The following is a 20,154-nucleotide window of genomic DNA, read 5'->3' as shown; positions in this document are numbered from 1 at the left end:
GCTAGTAGGATATTGAAAGCTTTCATGTTGACAAAAGTGGATAACAAACCCTTTTCATTGAGTAACCAGGATTCTAGCCTCATCAAGCACTGAATTTCTCTCGCGGAAAAGTAGAGGGCCCAAACTCTAGGTTAATAATTGAACTTACTTGAAAAAAAAAAAAAAAAAAAAAAAAAAAAAAAAAAAAAAACGAAGAAGAAGTTGCAAAAGTAATAAAAAAGTGAGGACTTCTCCAAAAGAAAAGAAGTGGGAAATGATTAGATGGAGGTTGTTTTGATTTGTAATCTAGTTGATTTGAGCTTGTAAGTCCTTAGGGGTGTTTGAACACCTAGTGCCCTAATCTCTAAATTTCATTTAAATTACTTATTTTATATTGAACTTGTTTAGTTTAGTTTGTAGTCTAATCAACCAAACACACCATTTCTTGATCACTCGACCTACTAACCCTATTTATTATTTCCATTGCTAGTGTAACCCTAAAATCCCTTGGGAAAATCCCTACTCACCCTAGCTATATTTTTAGTTAGAGGTAGTAGTGACATTTATAAATTTAAAACTTGGTCACACTCTTTTACACAAATTTGGTTGTACCCCACGACGCACACCATATGCGACAAAAACCGAGTCAATTTTTATATCATTACTCAGATGAATAAATGAACTTCTTCAAGCGCAAGATTAACAATGGAGGTAGAGCTACAAACTTTTTGTCTTGACAACTGACTCCGCTCGCCCTTACGCTTGAATCATCCATCCAATCTTTAACAACTTCATTGACAATAGAGCAGTGGCTCACCATCACCTACGTAAGCTTTGCATCCTCCAGACCTTCACTTCACTTATTCAGAAGTTCATCCAAGATCAAATGTAGGTTCTCCATTTTGAATCATTCATGGGACGACCTTGTCAATTGGTCAAGCTCGAGATGGAAATCAAACACTCCCGGGAACATAGTGTGTAAATAATTGTGTTGGAAACATTTTTTTTTTTCTTAGAGCACATGCATTGGCCCCACAACACACGCATCCCAATTCAGGAGTGCGGTTCGAAAAATAAATCTCAAAGACTTATCTCCCGGATCCCTACCAACACCGTTATGTCCCTGGGGACAACTGTGCCGGGAACATGGCATGCAAATAATTGCTTTAAGTGTATTATTATTCATCATGTTGTGCCAAGTGGAGGGAGTGAAGCGTTACAACACTAGTGGGAGACATAAGTGGAGTGTGTTGGCACGCTGTAGTGTGGCTGGAGTGGTGAAGAAACTCTAGGCCCCTCACAACGTACTCAAGTTAACAAGAATCACCCATTGTAATCCCGCCCTACCATCCTCAAGTTAACAAGATTCACCCGTCTTCTTCCTTCCAAGACTCACAAGATGTTCATGAACACGAACTCAACTCCTAAAGAAAATTATTGTATTATTAGACAAATCCAATCAAACTAAAAAGATTTACCAAGTTTATTAATATGGGAAACTTCAACAAGCAGCTCAATTAGCCACATGTAAAAAGGATTGAAGTCTGCATCACGTGACATATGTGTTCACGCAAATGCCAGAGCCAAAAAATTCAGTCACAAAATCCATCACATCAATTCCCATATTAATTGCTGTTGATGACCTAAAAGTTAACCTACTACACCAAACTAAAATTTTTTATTATGTATTTTAGATAACCTTTTCAGCATATTAGTATATATATATATTTTTTACCTCTCTATTGAGTAATCTATTGAGTAAGTTTGTATAAGTTATGTGTAATTGGTTATTACTGACTATAAAATAATGATTCCGAACAAAAGATAAATAGTCCAAAATAATGAATCTATTGACACATCAAATTTACCTATAAAAAAAATATACACAACTACTCTAAGGTGTGTTAACGTTTAAACACAAGTTGCCATATATATTAGTATTCCTTTTTTCACTTAATCACAAAAGAACAATAATCAATCACCATGCTAAAACCAAAGATCATAAGTAGATGGTTGCAGTCATAACATTTCATTTTTTATTTTTATTTTTATTTTCACCACCACCAAAATAATAATAATAATAATATTAAAAAAATCCCAAATCTAACTCAACATGCATAGATATTATCTCAAACACAAAAGGAATTGTTTCTTCTTTTAAATACAAAATACACCTACAAATCATGGATATGTGTTCACTCATCATCTCACACCAAAAGAGTCTACGAGGAAGAAGCCAGAGTTCCAACCTTCTATCACAAAACCAACCTCACCTGTTTTTTAAAAATTTAAACTCTTCTGTTTAGGGTTGTAAATGAACCGAACTGTTCATGAAGGTTCGGGCTCGGTTGTTAAGCAAATGAGCTGAGCTCAAATCTAATTTCTAGGTTCATTTAGTAAACGAGTCGAGCCCGAACAACGTTAGACTCGACTCGTATGAGTTCGTGAACAAGACTCGTTATATATATATATATATATAAAATCACATGGGTGGACTCATTGGTTTTATTAAACTCAGTACCCTAAATAATAAATAATAAATTGCAAACATGTGCATAATCTTATATCTTTGCATTCTTTTGTTTACTTTTTTTCACCTCTTTGGATTCTCTAGGCATTGACACATGACACATAACCTTAGCTCTTGTACCATTGATATGTAATACATCTCAGCCGTATATTCACTAAAGTTAAGAGATATGTATAACCTAGAACTAAAAGTCTACTAGAGCCACATGTTCTTCTTTTCCCTTCTTCAGCTTCGCGAAAGCCATCGCCAGCAGCCCTCACCACGCGACACAGACCTCCTCTCTCTCTCTCTCTCCCATTCTCTCTCTTAAAGGATCTAACATGAAACTGTGCAACAATACTGTAGATCGAGTCGGTAAAACCTTGGAAGCTTTGCAGTCTTTTTGAAAATTTGTTCTATAATTCTATTTTTTCTTTCTTGTCAAAGATGGAGTTCGAATGGATTTCATTCGTATCGGAGAGGGAAATCAGATGGATTTCATTCTTGTCGGAGGTCGGATTTCATGGATGATTTCTTGAAAATGGAGCCCGGCTCGTTGAATCTCTGCCGAGCCGAGCCCGAGCTTGCTTAGGCGAAGCTCGGCCGAGCCCGAGCACCTCTCCGGATATAACGAGCCGAGCCCCAACAATCCAAAGCTCGGCTCGGCTCGGCTCATTTGCAATTCTACTTCGCCAATATTTGACATGTCATATAAGACCCAAAACAAAGCAACAAAACCAAAAATGACAACATAATTTTGCCAAATAAAGCCAAATAAAATTAATTAAACTTAAAGATCATGAGCTCGTAAAAATTACAATTGTCCCCGTTTACTCCATTGTGGATGTGCAGAACCCGGGTTCAATCAGACATGCAAACTCAAAACCTCACTAGGACCAGCTGGCTACTCTGTCTACCTCTCAAAACCATGCAACGCAAGAAAAGGCAAGTCCAAGACAAAGTTAATCTCATAACAGGTCTAACATAAAGTGGAGGACACTCCTCAGATTAACATGGAGAAAAGAAAAAGAGAACATTGAAAAGAAGAAGACGATATTCATGACCAATCTGAGTGGTCCTCCTTGAGGCATTTTAATCTGAGTAAAAGCTGAGAAATACGTAAAGACATCGAGGGCTAAGATAAACTTAATAGCCATAATATGTATGTACTTTAACTTTACAGATGAAATGTTCGCTTCTCCAATTCTATCATATGTATATTTGTCAAAACAAGTGCCTGTTTAAACAACTAATATTTTTGTACTGTCATTGGCTCTGCAGCAAATTCTTTGATCAACTTCCACTAATGGTAGTAGTTAGTGCTCTTTAAAAATTCTCCAAATATTTCCACAGTAACAAAGCATCATGATATTTTTGGTCTCCCAGGAACCTCACCTAGAAAGGAAACATCCCATCAGAACTTTCATACGACTTCTTTCTATTTCATAAATGAATTTAATTATTTATCTGAAAATAAATGGGAAACTAAGAAAGCCTTCATGAGTGTGCTGACCAAGTATATTGGCATCGTATGGACATCACAAATTCACAATCTCATTAGAATCTTCCTTTTCAATGAATGAATGTGAAATCAACTGTATCTAAACTGATATGGTGTTGCTTTGGATTGGTACTGTGGTCTCTTCCCATCAGGCAAACCACTGTCGCTGACGCTCCCTTCAATAAGGTTATCGTGCACTTCAGAAAATTCCTTTGACCATGAATTCAAGGGGATAAGATAATTATCATCCTTAGAGTTCTTTCTCAGCTCCTCATACCGTTTCACATTTTCAGATATTTGATGAAAAGTTCTGTTTACTTTCGCAATTCCCCTTTCAACTGGTTCCACAACATGTGAAACTGTGAATTTCATGTCATCAACCATCTAACAAGAACATGAGAACAGAGGATCCACAGGCAGAGAGTGATCAGAACTGAGCAAAAATTTAAGAATCAGTAACTAAAAAAATGTGAAGTTTAGTAATCTCACAATTTCACCACTTCCAACGACCACATCACGTACACTCTGGTGGAAATTTAAACGCTTCTCTCTATTATCATGCCGAGCAAGCCGTATTTTAGTAGATCTTTCACAGTCTTGAACCTCCTCTGGATCTGGAGGTGTTCCTAAGGATGCATAGTCAGCCATCACGGCAACATTGCGTACACATCTTTCTCCACGCTTGTAAGGTACTGCTGGGAAAACATAAAGGTGTACCACAGCAGCAATACCCATCTGTTTGATAAGTTCACATCAGAAGTCTCCAAAAATATAGCCTCCATAACTTTCAGAAATCACTTATCAAAAAAAAAAATAACTTTCAGAAATCAAAAGACAAAATTCTGTCTACATATGCATACCTATCAGAAATTTTACTCACCATGAAAAGAATAGAGCATTATTTTGTGAAGACTAATTTTATGTATCATACCTTATTATTGTTAAAAGCTTGGTCTCTTTCACCAACCAAGAAAACTTGTGCTACTGTATAAGAAGTATTATTGTAGGAGGCAAGTATATTGTAGGAGGCATTAACATATAGGTTTCTTAATGGTAAAGAAATATACATATACTACAACTTGCACTAGGAACTAATATTGCCCTATTGAACTATACTGCAATTGGTAACGCCATATGAGGGGAATTGTTGGGTTGTTAAGTTTATGAAGGCAAGAACTGATTCAAGAGTTGCTGCTCTTACTGGATCCGGCTACCGGACAATATGAGATAGCAGCACATTGAACATTCTCTATCCTCATGTGCATCTAGGCAGGAAATCTGGCCATGCATCAGGATTGAATTTTAAGACCGCACTTACATTCAAGGGTTTTTTTTTGACAAGTAAGATTCATTAAAGAGCGCTCAAGAGTGGAGCGTATCCCGAATAAAACTATACAAAGTCAAAAGGAACTTCTAAACCCTCAACCACAAAATCAACCAAATCCCCCATAGATACATAGTTTCTCCCATGAACCCAACAAAATAAGGAACTAAGAATAGAGAATTTAAGCACCCAAATAGGAGTCTCAACACCTTCGAAGGATCTCCTATTTCTCTCCCTCCATAAGCCCTGCCACAAACCTCGCACTTACAAGCTCATCCAACTAATCCAGCCCTAATTCCAAATTTTCAACTAATCCAGACAAAGGCCAAATATAGAGCCGGAGCTAATACTGGGCTTGGATGTATCCGAGGTGGTTCAATCAGCGGAACCAAGAGATGTGGTTTACATATTAGTATGGAGCAGAAGAAGTAAGAATGTAGTAAAATGAGAATAAACAAGAGATGGACAAATGTTGAAATGGTAGAGAGAAGTGTGACTTATTTGTTGGTGAAGGGGAAAAGGTGGGGGGATAAAATACAAGACATTTCAGCACAGGCTCTCAAACCGTAATAAAGTTTCAAAACTAGTAAACTAGTATAAAATAAACATTTATTCCTGCAAGAGTATGCTAGCAATATAAAGGTTTTATGTTTCCATCTCCATTTCATTACAAGATGCCCAGACTCGAGAAAAAGGCAAAAGGAAGACACAAGGCCAATGAACCTCCAACTACTTTTTTGTTTCTTTGTGAAACAGAACAGCTGTTATTGCTGAATATATATATATTTTTTCCTAAATTATATTGCTGAATATTTAGAAATAAGGCCGAGCACATAATATGTGCAGAGTGAAAGAGAAAAGTAAAAATTACTAAACCATGAAATTTTGGCCAAAAACTCAACAAACCATGAACATACAAAGTCAAAATACTCAATTGATGAAGTTCAGAAGATATTACCAAACTAAATGTCCTTGAAGCCCTAATTTTGTAATAACGCACAGGTCAGTAATTTGAACATAGAATTACATACCTGTGCCGCTGTGCATATATTTATGCCCACATATACAGCAGATAGTATTGCACTGGCATGTCACACGTGACACAACAGAAAGTTACATACCCATACTTGCGTATGGCCAAATTTGCACCAGTCCATGTGGCAATAAAAACTTATGAATTGATACTCATTTTTGTGCTCACAATTTAAAACACAAACATGTGATATCTGTTAAGAGGATTTACTTTATATTTGGAGGGCAACATTGTACTTTCCCTTCTTTAGTTCGTCAGCTCTCTTTAAGGAATATTTTATTTACTTTTTATTGTATTATTCTGTAATCATCAATTGAGGCAATATACGAAATACGACTTTCGTCTCTCTTCTTTGTTTACATGGTATTAGAGCCCTAAATGCATAAAAACTTGGGATCCTTGAGACTATATCGCATTGCATTGCATCGCACCTCTATTGTTATTGACAATTCGCAACAGCATCAAACATTATCGCAGCCCTAATCGCAGGCAACCGGCATCGCAACCCTAACTCACAATCACAGCATCTCCTTTCACAATCCTAACAGATCGCAGCATTTTTTTTCTGTTTGCAACTCTCACACCAGTCCTCTGCTTTCACAGCAATCACAAATCCTAATTGCAGAACCTTGATTTTCTCTCTATTTGCACCTTGATTTTGAATAGTTCTCTTGGGCTTTGAAGACGAGTTCTCTGTTCGCATAATTTTTCCGTGACATTGGATATTTGATTGGAGTGTAGTCAAAATTAATTTTTAAAGATGGTCATAGGCAGTGCTGGTTCTCTTCAGGCAATTAGTGTGAAATTAACAGGTGACAATTATTCTTGTTGGTCATATGTGATGAAAAACTTTCTATTGGGTAAAAATATGTGGGGTTATGTAATTGGAACTGTGACTACTCCTTCCGATAAAAGGACTGAGAACTATGCTGAATTATTGTCAACTTGGGAAGTGAATAACGCCAAGATAATCAATTGGATAAATAATTCTGTAGATCAATCTAATAGTGTACATTTGGCTAAATTCTTTACAGCCAAAGAAATTTGGGATTATTTGTCCGAGTTGTATGTGCAATCTAATTTTGCTAAATGGTATCAGTTGGAAAATGAGATTCGGGCTGGTAGACAAGGTGATGGGAGTATACAAGAGTTCTATTCAGTTATGACCGGGTATTGGGATCAGTTGGCTCTCATTGAGCTTGCAGGACTGAGTTTCTATGAGCAGCATCGCACTGGCAGAGAAGAGCAGAGATTGGTGAAATTTTTTATGGCTCTTGGAAATCTTTGAGGGTCTCTGTGGCTCTATTCTTCATCGGAGTCCCCTCCCTTTGTTGATGCAGTAGTTAATGAATTGTTGGCTAAAGAAGTTCGTCTTAAAGCTGCCCCAGGAAAAGGAATTCTTTCTTTAACAAGTCAGACTGTCTTGGTTGTTCCTCCTAACACTCAGTCTAGTGCACAGAGCAGGCAATGTGCTAGAGTTGGTTTTGACAGGTGCAGCTTTTGTTGACGAAAGGGTCACTGGAAGGCTCAGTGTCCTAAACTAGTGAATAAGGAGGTTTATCAACAGTAACAACAGTCTTCAAAGAATAAGGGAAACAATACTGCTGTTGTTGCATCATCTTGGGTTCAGACCTCACTGCCAGCTCCCACGCTGTCTTTGATTGCTAAGCAGTTGCAGATGCTCCTTTCCACCCATCAGCCGAATGCTCTTTCAGTCTCTTCCTCTGTAGGTTTGTCTTCTTCAGTTTCCTAAGGTATATCTCAGACCATTTGGGTTTTAGGAAGAAGAAAGAAACAGGCGCAGCCAAAACTTTTAGTGAAAGTAATCAGGAGGCTTACCACACAGTCGTTCAAAAGGAGAAATCCCAGAGGTAACAGTTGGTATTATATTAATAATATGAACAACAGTAAAACCTCAATATAACCGTAATGCATAAATTAGGAAAATCATAACGCTCCGGAAAGCAAAACATCTCTCCATCTTCTCCCTAGAAAAAATCCTACCCATTCTGAGGGTAAGAAACCACTTCCTCCATACATCCTTTCCCCTCATCATTTTTGAAAGCCCACACAACTTCTTCAATTCTCCTTCGCCTCTCAAACTAGACCTTGTTCTGTTCTTCTCTGACCCTCATTTGATGCATGATGGGATATAAGACTGAAATACTTCGAAATCAGGGTGATGTTGAATAGAAATAAAGAAGAGGATGAGAAGAGGTTAGGCTATAAGAAGAGAGTGAGAAGGCAAATGAAAGGGATGAGAAGAGAGAATGAATATATGGACTGGACAGACACAGGATTTGAGGAAAGCAACAGAAGGGGAAGTTGATGAACAAAGAAAGAAATATGAACACCATAATCAATATTTCTGGACACTAATGAGAACTGTCACACGCAACATTTCATATGGAAACCCAAAAGAAAATAAGATAATAATATATACTAAAAAATATCAGGTAAGCACTAGTAATGAAAATACTAAAATTAATCCCTAACAAATTGTCCCTACGCTAAAGCCTGACGTAGGTGCGAAACCCCTCAATGGACGGTCAATAAAACCCATCCTCTCCTCAAGTAAGGCTATAATCTTATCCAAACAATTGAGAGAGATCATGAGGATTTCCCACCTATGCAGGGGTAGCCGCAGGGACATTTTCTTAGAGATATCTTAGTATTTTTATTTTTAGTACTTACTGAATATTTTATTTTATTTTCTTTAGGGTTTTCCGATAAAAAGCTACATGCAACAGAACTCATTAGTTCTTGAAATACTGAGTATCGTGTTCTTCATATTTTTCTCTTTGTTCTTCTTCTCTCCCTTCTGTGCTTGCTTTCATCAACTCATCCATACGTCCAGTCTATCTATTCAATCTCTTTTCATCACTTTAATTTGTCTTCTCACCCCCTTCTTCTAGCCTCACCTCTTCTTCAGAGTGGAGGATCCAAGTTAGGAGAAAAATACTCAAGCATTCACAAAATCCATTGACTGCTCATCATGTTCTGACCTTTGTAAACTAAAATGAATATGAATTGACAAAACACCATTACAGCTGAAACCTTTGTTCAAGCACTGAACATAACCCTAGTTGCCACATCATCATTCTCATCCTACATCATCACCTCTAACTTCAACCTAGCTGCCTTCAACCATTTCTTGGTGACATCATATGCCTTTGTGCATAAAATCCCCACCGTTCTGGGTTACTTTTTCAATTCAAAAAATGTCATATCAAAATAAATTTATCAATGTAATTTTATACAGTATAAGGGATATAACTTAGCAGCATTATATGTTAATGTATAAACAGCATTAATATACATAAATCCTTGAATAGCCTCAGGCCAAACACAAGTGAAAAATGGCATTTAGATAATTGAATCATTTCGTCGCGCACCTCAATACAGATGATATAGTCTTGTATGCGTGTCTTCAACTCCAGCGCCAAAGACCCTTTAAAGACTCCCATTGAGAAAAGAAATGCAACAGCCACACCTTGCCACCATGTCAGGAATACAATGGACTTAAACACCAGAAACTTCGCCAAAGGTTTAATCGGTGCCAATTTAAGTTTGGTGACAGAATAGAACTGTACGAGGCAATATAAGGCCCAGGTCTGACTAAAATTAAGAACAACTGCCAAGTACGGATACCTGCAGGCAAATTACATAGTTAACTACAGTAAAATATATATCCTTTTTGTTAGATTATATTTAAGAAATACATCACAAAAGATAGGAAAGTTAATTTAACCCGCCCCAAAAAAGCCCCATCCCACCCCTAATGGAGCAGCTTTGGTGCATTCTAATCGGGTTAGGGGCAAGTCTGGGAAGAGAGTTGAAAACATGAACTGCCCTGAACTCATCCCGATTAGTAATAAATATATATAAAACATGATTTATAATTAATTAAAGCCTTTTTTTTTTTTTTCTTGTTTTCTTTTCATTATTTTTCATGATAATAAAAAAAAATTAACTACAAAGTTAAGAAATTTCGTGATTAGGACTGTCATGTATTTGCTTATGATTAGATTTTTCCAAAAAGTTATTAGACTTAATCAAGAGTGAAATTTTCTTTGAAAAAAAAAATGTAGTGGGGTGACCCGAACCCACCCCCCGACTCCAAAGCAGGGGCAATGTGGGGTGGGTTTGGAATAAAGGTTACCCGCGGGTCGCTGCATTGACATCCGTAGCACAAGGCATTTAATGAATTAGTCCCATTATTTAAAAGAATCCAGCTTGCAGTCTGGAAGAGTAAAATACAGTAATGATGAGTAAGTTTTAGAATGTTCCAAAACAACAGAGTAAACAAGGATATCTTACGCATATTTCCACTCGAATTTCCCTTCCCCATAAACACCAACGTATTCAGTTATCATTGCTAGAAGTGCGCAGATCATCTTCAGTATCATCTGAAAAGCAGTCATTTCAGTGGAGTACCTCAGAAAAGATAGTGCAATTCAAACCAACACGAGATCATAGAAGAGCACATACATATTGAACAATGCCAATTTTTACAGCTTGATAGAAGTCAGAACCAAGATGCCATTCCCTTAGCAAGCAATTCAGTGGAAAAGGATGTTCCACAACTCCATAAGCATAAGCCTCTTCCAGAAGAGGTATACTGGAAGCAGTAAGGCTTTGACTTTCCATAAATTCAATTGTCCTTTTCTCACCACCTTTAAGTAGCAATACATTTGTCAGAAACATGTCAGAAAAGTTCCATCAAGGATACCAAAAAAGTTTCAGATAATTAACAAACAAATAATAAGAAGAATCAAACTTCAAGCTGCATAAGTAGCATAGAAGGCAGGTAAGGTTGTAGAGTCGGTGTCAATTTTTCTACATGACGATTTGATTATTGTATTTCAAGACATGTTTCTGTTTAGCATTGTAACATATCACAGGAAGCTATACAGTATACATGCATCTGTATGCGCACAGACAGTAAACCAAGGCACCCATCCATGCATCTGTCTGCACACAGACAGAGTATGTATACAGCGGTAAACATGCCACATAAGCTGCATTCGAAGCCTCATTTGCCTCAGTAGTGCGAAGGACATGAAGCAATAGGTCATTTACGTGTTGGTTGGCTACAAGATTCCCCATGTCATATTATTGGAAAAATAACAGTAGCACGTAATGCTAGGGTAGCCCATAATTAGATGCTCCTCGCTAAGTATATTTTATTACATAATAACATATGCAATTATGTAATACAATATTCAATTTTTTTTTTTTTTTTTTTTTTTTTTTTTTTTTTTTTTTTTTTTTTTCAAAATATATATATATATTCTTATTTCTAAATAACTCAAGAGGTGATTTTAGACCAACTATGGCATACATATTTTTGAAAGTTTTGCTTCTACTCAACATTACATATCTAAATGTATCACTATTTCAATGTGTAGTATATTTGAAAATTTAAATTAGTATATGGTATAACTAATTACATGTTCTCCATAATTGTTTAATAATCAACACTGATCCCCCCACACACCACAATTCAAGAAAAGATAATCTCTCTAGTCTCTACTTCAAAAAAATATACATGTTCTGCATTTTGTGTTAATATGTAAAAAATGAAAGTCAATTATAATTTCCCACGCATATTATCTATATGAGAGAAATCCGTGTTCTTTAAATCATCTATCCTCTCTATCGTTAAAGGGTGGCATACAACATGCACATGCACCTTACCTCACATCACCTCTGTTTCTTTTTCTTTTCTTTTATTTTTTTTTTTCTTCTTATTTTTCCAATTACCATAGTTATTCCCTCTCAATTACACCAATAGGCAATAACACTGTCATGCCAACACAAATAGAATGACAGTATTAGGGAAGACACTGGATATGAATTTGCAACCATTGCATTATTCTGTATTTCCGAATTTTGTGGTTGATTATACTAATGAATACTTTCCAGGGAACAGCATCAAAATGACTTTGTTAAGCAAGTTAAAGGAATGGTATTCAAATTTACTTCATGAAACGAAGTGAAATGCAAGTGACATCAAAGAAATGAAACATATTATATAGTTGATTCTGAACTTCTGTAATCATCTTAACAGGTGAAGAGTCAAGAGTACTACTGTAACCAAGTGGAATAGATACCACAACCCAAATTCTTTATTATCCGTATAAATACATCTACCAATAATAAGAGAAGGTTTCTCAATAAGGCTTGCAATCAGAAGACGATATTTTTTTATACCACATAAATGGAATGAAAAAAAGTTAGATCAATTAAGAACTGCACTGTTTGAATCTTCCAAAAACCAAGTCCATGAAAAATGGTTGTCAATGAAAAGAGTGGAGACACCCATTGAGTATTCTGGACTTACCTAAGCAGGCTATCAGATATCTTTCAAAGCAATATAATGCAAACGCTTCATAACAGTCCCTGATTATTTCACAGTTGAATGCAGCATTTGAATCCAATAGTGACAAATACTGTTCGGGAAAAAAAAAATAGTGTTAGAAATCAATAATATAGAACCAGTTAATCAAAGTTAGTCTGAACTAATTCAAAGCAACACCCCCATAAATTAGAAGTTGGAAAAAAGATGACAAGATAAACACATATGTGAACAACCTGACGCCTTGCTATGAAAGGAACTCGTGTAAAATAAAAATTTAACAGTTGAAAGTTAAGCCAAAATAAATTTATGCATCACCATCAAAATTGCAGATCGTGTATTCTTGATTAATATCTTATTTTATTTATTACTTCTTGTTCTTACAGGGATCATTGCAAGGTCTAATGGTAAAAAGCTCAAACTAACTATCATAAGGACACGGGTTCAAGTCACAAATCAGCCACATTTTGCAAATTGATGTCAAAGGTTCATCTCCAATCTTCCCCTCCCAACACCCCCACGTAGAGGTAACATCCTTTTTCTTTTTTCTTTTTTCTTTCTTTCTTTTTTTTTTTTCTTTTTTTTTTTCCCCCTCTGTTACTGTTGGGTAAAAGGGAAAAGCAAAGGCAAGAGCAGCATCACATGTTCCAGTACAACATTCAAGAATTACATAGATCTATTTCTAACAATATAATCACTCAATTGACCCCACTTTGAGAATCCTTAACAGGTTAATAGTTCCTTCTTCTTTTAACTTCAAATTCAAAATCTTGATCCATCAATTGTTTGGTGCTGAAGATGAAAATCCTGCATCACAAATGATCAAAAGCACAACGCATACCTTCAATCCTGAATAAAAAACAAATTCCATCTTACTATTGCTGGTAACGATGATATCCTTTAGTAAATGATAATACTTAGGCACTCCTAGTTCCTATAGAAATTAAAGGTTAAAATTGGTCAGATTCACCCAGAGAACCAACCAATCCCACTTTGATGGTTGCCTTGGTTCAGTTCCCTAGCATCGTCCATCCCATCTTGGTTTAAATTATAAGAAACCAAATTAAATCAGGGTTAGAGGTTCAGTGTTACACCTAAACCAATCAGAGAACAGACCACCTCAATCATATGGTTCTTAATCTATTAATTTTTTCTTTTCATTCTTAGGAGAGAGCGGCCTCCTCGTATCCCCACTCCCGTTTAGGGAAGACGCCTCTGCTCCCACCCCACCCTGTCTAAGACAAGCCCCCCATCCCCATCCCTCCCTGAGGACACCTCACTTCACCCCACCCAACCCCGCCTCCAATTTTTAATGTTTTTTATTTTCTATTATTTTTTTGTATGCTTTAATAATGAAATTAAAAATAAAGGATATTATTGGCAAGGGACACCTTCCCCGACCCCACCTTGACCACATGAAGGTTTCCTTTTCTTCACCCCAACCCTATTTAAACTGCCTCAAACCTGGGGCAAGGTGGGATGGGGACCAGCAGGGCAAGCCGAATTACCATCCCTACTTACAAGTCCATGTTAGTTATAAATTTTAACTTTTGAATGAGTTGTGTTAATTAATTGTTTGGAGTATTTTAATAAGGTAGACAATGAAGTCAATGATACACAGAAAGAAAGCACATCCAATAAACATGTTGAAGCCCTAATTAAAAACTTCGCGTCTTCCATCATTTGGTTCAACGTCACAATGACTCCCATTCCAGCATTCTCTTGGTCCTCAGCAACTTTTCATGAGAGACCCTACTTCATTCATTTGCATCATCATTGTCTTTTTTCTTCTCAATCATGCAAAGTCATAATGGGGCATTCCATCTTTAAGATTTTTATTTTTGTCATGCATATTAGTAATAAACATCAGTTTCACCTTCTCCAACTTCCTTCTATATGTGATCTAACCATCTAAGATGTGCAATGGCATTTGAATATTTATGTGCATTGTTGCTGTCATTATACTTCCGTTTTGTGAACGAACAATGTCATTCCACCCAAACCAGAACAACCCGACTTATTGTTTGGTTGGTTTGATTTAGTTCCCTCCAGCATCACTTTAATTTTGGGTTTGAGACTAACACAAACCAACCAAACCAAAACTACCTATATGCATCCTTACAAGAATGCCTTCCCCATTCTAACTCCACAAAAAACACATGCACACACAAGGAATAGCACCATGTACGCCAACATATGTTCATTCCACACTGCACACTTGCATTTCTTCACGCTGAGAAAATATGACAGTGTTTATTTGTTACCAATTTTTCAGCAAAATCAAATCAGCATAATTTCAAAATGTAAAATATCACCACTAGAATTCCCATTTCTGTTGCATCCCAGCAGGCTCTTAAAACACTAAGATCCCTTTGGGAAAATAGTTTAAATAGAAGCTATAAGACTCTTATTAGTAATTTGTATAAACAGGCAAAAAATGAACGAAAATGAAAACAGAAAATTATTGGTAGTATTCCTCATACCGATTCCAGTGCATAAACAGGTACCATCAGAATGAGTCCAATCAAGAATTTTTGCTCCTGAAAGCAAACATCAATGCTATCAATTCTAGATACAAGAAAAATCAAAAAAGAAAGTAATACCAGGAGACAATCCACATAGGATGATTAGTGAAACTTACAATGGCATTCACATATTCAGAAGCCATTATATAGCATAATAAGAAAAGAAAAAAAACGATAGTGCTTAGCGCCAAAAGTTGACGCAAACAGAAGAGCCAAACAACAAATAATTTCAAGAAATAGATTAACCTCAGGCTGATTGTAAGCTGCTAAATGCTCGAATATAAGATACATGGACAGAACAAGAGCAACAAGTACGAATATGCTTGCGCTGCAGATTGTCCAGCTGTGGAATAACGTTGATCCAGTACCCAAGCTAATAGACCACATTTTACCTGATCTGCCTGAAGACTCGACAAGAGAGAGAAGAAAAAAAAATGAAAACAAAACCCCCTTCTTCCATCCCATCAGCAAGCTTAATGATCAATACCGCTTAATGCATCAGCAAAAAGACTATGCTTGATTAAGGATGTGCAGAACTTATTCCACACTTCACATCAAGTGAAGACTAAAGAACATCCGATTATGCTCCTATTGTTTTTGGCCATTAAATTAGTTTGACTTTACAAATCAACTATCCTTCCAAAGCATGATATTGCATCCGAGAAAATCCTGCCCAAAAGCCTCCCACAATAAACCTTGAGAATCCTTTGAATTACTGTAGGAAAACAGTGTAAGCAATGACTTCTCGCTGGGTAAAAGGAAATAGAGAAACTATAAGAGCCAAAGCCTGGAAACCTACAATGAAGATGGAAAAGAAAGTCAACAGGTGATTCTAAAAGGAAAAAAAAAACACACACACACAAACACACAGATACAAGTAGATTACAATAGCTCTATAAAATTAATATAACGCAATTCTTAAGTAATAATTTTAAGACAGTTAATGAAGTCCAAACAATTAAACATGAGATGAGAAATTTACAATTCTAAATGAAGATATTTCACTCTCAAAACAAAAATATCACCCATCCCATTACCACAAAAAATAAAAGTGTTGTAATCTGATAAGACAGTTAGCCATCTAATTTGATAAGACAGTTGCACAAATATTAAAATTATTAGCCATCTAATTTGATAAGACAGTTGCACATATATTAAAATTACCAATGAGATGGAGGATGCCTCCTTGCTACCATGAAGAATAAAATATCAAAATTCCTTCTGAAACATCTAATGCCTATGTCAAAGGCCAGTTTTCCCTAACCTTAATTGGTTCAATACTTCAACTGAAAGGGAAAAAAATGACACTAATTGAAACCTAACACACACCATTCAACTTGAAGAAATACAAACAAGTTTAAGAGGCCAGATTGCAAGGAAGAGTAAGAGAATCAGTATAGGAAAGGTGACAACGTGACTGTTTCATGATGCAAGTAACACTAACAAAAAAAGGGGAAAGTTGGTTGACCTAACACACAACCTTTTGTATATCAACTTACAAGTCACATCTACTGTCTCGAGGGGAAAATGCATGATCCCTCATAGGAAAATTTTCAGTTGCCACCACAGAAAATAATAACACCTAATTATGGCATGGCACAAACAACATCAACAATAATTATTCTTTTGCCTGGGTTATACAAGGATAAATCTGAACATCAAAGCATGAGTTACTGAAAGTGTACAGAAATTCTACTCATACTTTCTGGTCTTACACTGTGCCCCAATGAGAAGGTACTAATTTACTCTTACTTTCTGAACTAGCAATCTCTAGTCATCTTGATGAATTTTTTACAATCTTAATACCAGTTTTATTTCACAACCTGCAGTCACCAACTCTAATTTGTTGAAAGATGCTCTCCTGTAATATTCCTTATCATTATAGTCTCATCAATATTAATGGCCTACTTTCCAACAGCAACCACTAATAGTCACTAGCAAAGTAGCAAGCAAATATTAGGACAGAATGCCCATAATTATAGAATTACCTTGGTATTGCTTCTCCATAAAGCAGACAGTCAATAGAGATGCATAGAAAGTGTTACTTTCCAACTTATTCTGAAACACTTGGCATCCAAAACCCATCCACAATTTAGTTTTGCATCTATCTTGCCTTGAATTGCAAAGAAATCATTGCGCAATTTAATTGTGCATCTAGGTTGTAGTCCCATTAACCACCCAAGTAATTGGTAATAACAAGAGCAAAGCAGCCTCCTAATAGAACTTCATCTAAAAATTTTAATTTTATTCAGTAATAAGCAGTGACAAAAGTCATGATTCTCTTTACCTCTCAAGTATTGCAACGGTTGGGTCTGGTTAATAGGTACCTTCCATTCTTAACCTTTACCAAAACCGCCATGGCCCAAGCCGCCCAACCTTTGAGCTAAACACACAGTAGGCTAATGAAACAATTTTTCTCTTCAACTCATTATAAAAATGCCACTACACGCTTTACCAAAGAAAACAAAATGCCATTACACTTGTTAAGAGCTTCTTTGTAGATGTTATTTCACTGACACCAATTTTTTTTGGGAACTCATTCTCTCCAGAAGACAAAGGAAGGGGAAAAATCCCATCAATTAGCTTCTGGAAAACTCTATTCCGTGCTTTTTTTAATGGCAAAGCAAACCATGGGGAAATTTACTCCTTAAACCTTTTAGGAACATGGTCAATGTAACTAACACCAAATAATATGGATAAAAATACATTAAGTCAAGTAATGGCATCTAAAATCTTCAACAGTTCAACCAATTCGACAATAAAAGATAATAATACAACACAGTTCCTCATCCATCCATCAAGCAGACAAGTGTTATTTTCTACCAGCCTAGTTTGTCAATAGTCTAGTATACATGTTCTCTAAACTATCTCAAAGCGGATTCATTTAAGTCCTATCTTCCACATGTGTACACCTGTAATTTATAACAACCAAAGATCCCATAGCACTATTGGTATTGATTCCTAAATTAACCTTCAGAACATATATAATGATAAAATCTGAGATTGCAGTTCTTTTTCCAGATTCGCATTTCTTACATTTACAAAACATGTCAGGATAACAAGTCCCGCGAAGAAGATAAACCCTTCAAACCCATTCAAGTTATTGCCCATTATAACTACTCCATGTGCAACACTATTTTATCTTCTTCATTTTTTCCTAGCTGAAGCTATCGACAAAATCTACAAAGTCTTCCATAGACATTTTTTCCCAATCTTTGCAAGTAATAACCCCACTATTTCAAGTTATAACCCTCAACAAATCCAATGTCACACTGCAAGTGCATAATCACCAGGAAATTTGTAAAGAAACCCGAACAACTTTTTTTTTTTGATAAGTGAAGAAACCCAAACAACTTACTTCCAAATTCAAAGCGAATAAAAAATGTAGTGTGAATAACTGGAATATAATCAGCTCACATAATGACACTAGTTAACATGAAAGACCTCCAAAATAATTCAAACACACATATATAAATTACTAAAAAACATAATTTACTCCTACAAGAAACAAAGGACAACAACAAAAGAAATAGTTATCTCTAAATCACAAACAATAGGTCGATAATGCTACATTCTAAAATTTAAATTGCAACTATAAATACTGAGAATAAAGGCCTTCAAACCATAGAAAAACTAACGAGCCTCACAAAAAAAGCAAGAGCCTCAATTCCAAAGCGCACACCCAATCCAATGTTGAATCAAAATCTAAAAATAACAAATTAAATGTGCTGCGAGGGAAGTTGGGGAAGAAAATTGAGAGATACCGACCGATTTTCAAACCTGCTTTCCGATCGATTTTTCCCGGAAATTTTGCAGAGATTTTCCAGTCGGAATTAAAGGGCAAGGACAATGTTACGTGTATGAGAAGAAGTGTATATACATATAAACATATATTTTTGTATATATATATATAAACTGATTTTATTTCGGCGGTTGGGAAAATATTCATCATTTTTTTGTCGTTAACAGCAATATGTGACAGCCGTAGATCTGGATGGGAATCAGATCTACCGTTTGTCTTACATAAATTGGTGATACGTGCCACTTATTTATTCGATGTGATAATGCTTGTCATGACAGGCCGTGACTCTAATTTGACTGTGTGGATTTTCCACGCAAGCGAACACGTTGCAGTTAGAATGGACTTGGACCAGTAGGTTCTGGACGAGCAGGTGAGGTATCTTGACAACTAAGGATTCAATTTGATATAAAATAAATAGAATTAATTACAATGACACCTCATAAGATATACTATATTAACAGTCATATATAACTTAATTCGTGTTTGAACAAAGACACCCCCTAAGTTTACAAACTTGAATAATGATATCCCATTTTAAAAAACGGAACCAAACACAGCCTCAAGTGATATGAAATGTCTAATATGCCCTAAGATATATTTTAATTCTCACCTAAAATGACCAAACTACCCTCTCATCTCATCTATCTCTCTATCGTTTCTCCTTTCGTCCCTCCTGACCAAACACAGCCTTATATGAATAAAATATTTGACAAAAAAATGTGTTCCATAGCTGTCCACCCAAAATGCACAGACGGTGAGGACAGGCTGGTTCGGGCAGGGGCGATGGGCTGTAGGGAGGACTCAACCGTGATGGTCTGGTTCGCAATAAGATGGCAGTGGCGGTGGACTCGGTTGTGGATGATGGCGAAGGTGGCTTGCGGCTGTGGAGAAGGCGACGACCGTGGAGGAGTCGGCTGTGAAGAAAAAGATCAGTTTTGATGGAGGCGGCTGCGAGTTTAGTTTTGATGGCAATCGGCTCGGATGGTGGGGAAATGGGGACGGCAGACAGGTGGGCCGTGGGCGACGGGCTGGTTCGGCTCGGAACGGCGATGGGCTTGTGAACCCCAACGTGGAGATGGGATGGCTGTGACGGCGATGGGCTGGTTGCGGCTTCGGCTGT

The 20,154-nt window shown here is 36.5% G+C and overlaps 1 protein-coding gene across 3 annotated transcripts; it reads right to left on the bottom strand.

The window, feature by feature from the left end:
- Window positions 1–3,624: 3,624 nt before the first annotated feature.
- Window positions 3,625–19,118, bottom strand: LOC132273589 (protein LAZ1 homolog 1). 3 transcript variants are annotated; one of them, XR_009470175.1, is made up of 10 exons: window positions 19,001–19,118; window positions 15,479–16,027; window positions 15,191–15,247; window positions 12,693–12,801; window positions 10,838–11,022; window positions 10,667–10,755; window positions 9,742–9,997; window positions 4,479–4,724; window positions 4,002–4,373; window positions 3,625–3,883 (listed from the first exon to the last, which is right to left on the bottom strand). XR_009470175.1 is itself a non-coding variant. In XM_059774568.1 (9 exons), exons 2-9 carry the CDS (start codon window positions 15,695–15,697, stop codon window positions 4,080–4,082), a joined length of 1,455 nt encoding a protein of 484 aa, XP_059630551.1. In that variant the 5' UTR covers window positions 15,698–16,027; window positions 19,001–19,118; the 3' UTR covers window positions 3,885–4,079. The 3 variants fall into 3 exon arrangements, 1 of the variants encoding a protein (XP_059630551.1); XR_009470176.1 differs by having other exon boundaries at window positions 19,013–19,109; XM_059774568.1 differs by lacking the exon at window positions 3,625–3,883 and having other exon boundaries at window positions 3,885–4,373.
- Window positions 19,119–20,154: the final 1,036 nt, after the last annotated feature.

This window comes from Cornus florida, unplaced genomic scaffold (assembly GCF_030987335.1).
Source record: "Cornus florida cultivar Cherokee Brave unplaced genomic scaffold, ASM3098733v1 CherokeeBrave_3.0.0_Hap2_Chr09, whole genome shotgun sequence".
NCBI classification, from domain to species: domain Eukaryota; kingdom Viridiplantae; phylum Streptophyta; class Magnoliopsida; order Cornales; family Cornaceae; genus Cornus; species Cornus florida.
The sequence above is the reverse complement of the archived record's forward strand: the minus strand, read 5'-3'. Positions and strand labels throughout refer to the sequence as shown.

What these genes read in the sequence shown, in the direction of transcription:
- LOC132273589 (XM_059774568.1), bottom strand. Translation starts at nt 15,697, where the DNA reads ATGGGATGGAAGAAGGGGGTTTTGTTTTCATTTTTTTTTCTTCTCTCT. An exon ending in CTGTTTATGCACTGGAATCG is followed by an intron (nt 12,802 to 15,190) that starts GTATGAGGAATA and finishes TTTCCCGAACAG; the next exon opens with TATTTGTCACTATTGGATTC. An exon ending in ACTATATCATCTGTATTGAG is followed by an intron (nt 4,725 to 9,741) that starts GTGCGCGACGAA and finishes CTTATCAAACAG; the next exon opens with ATGGGTATTGCTGCTGTGGT.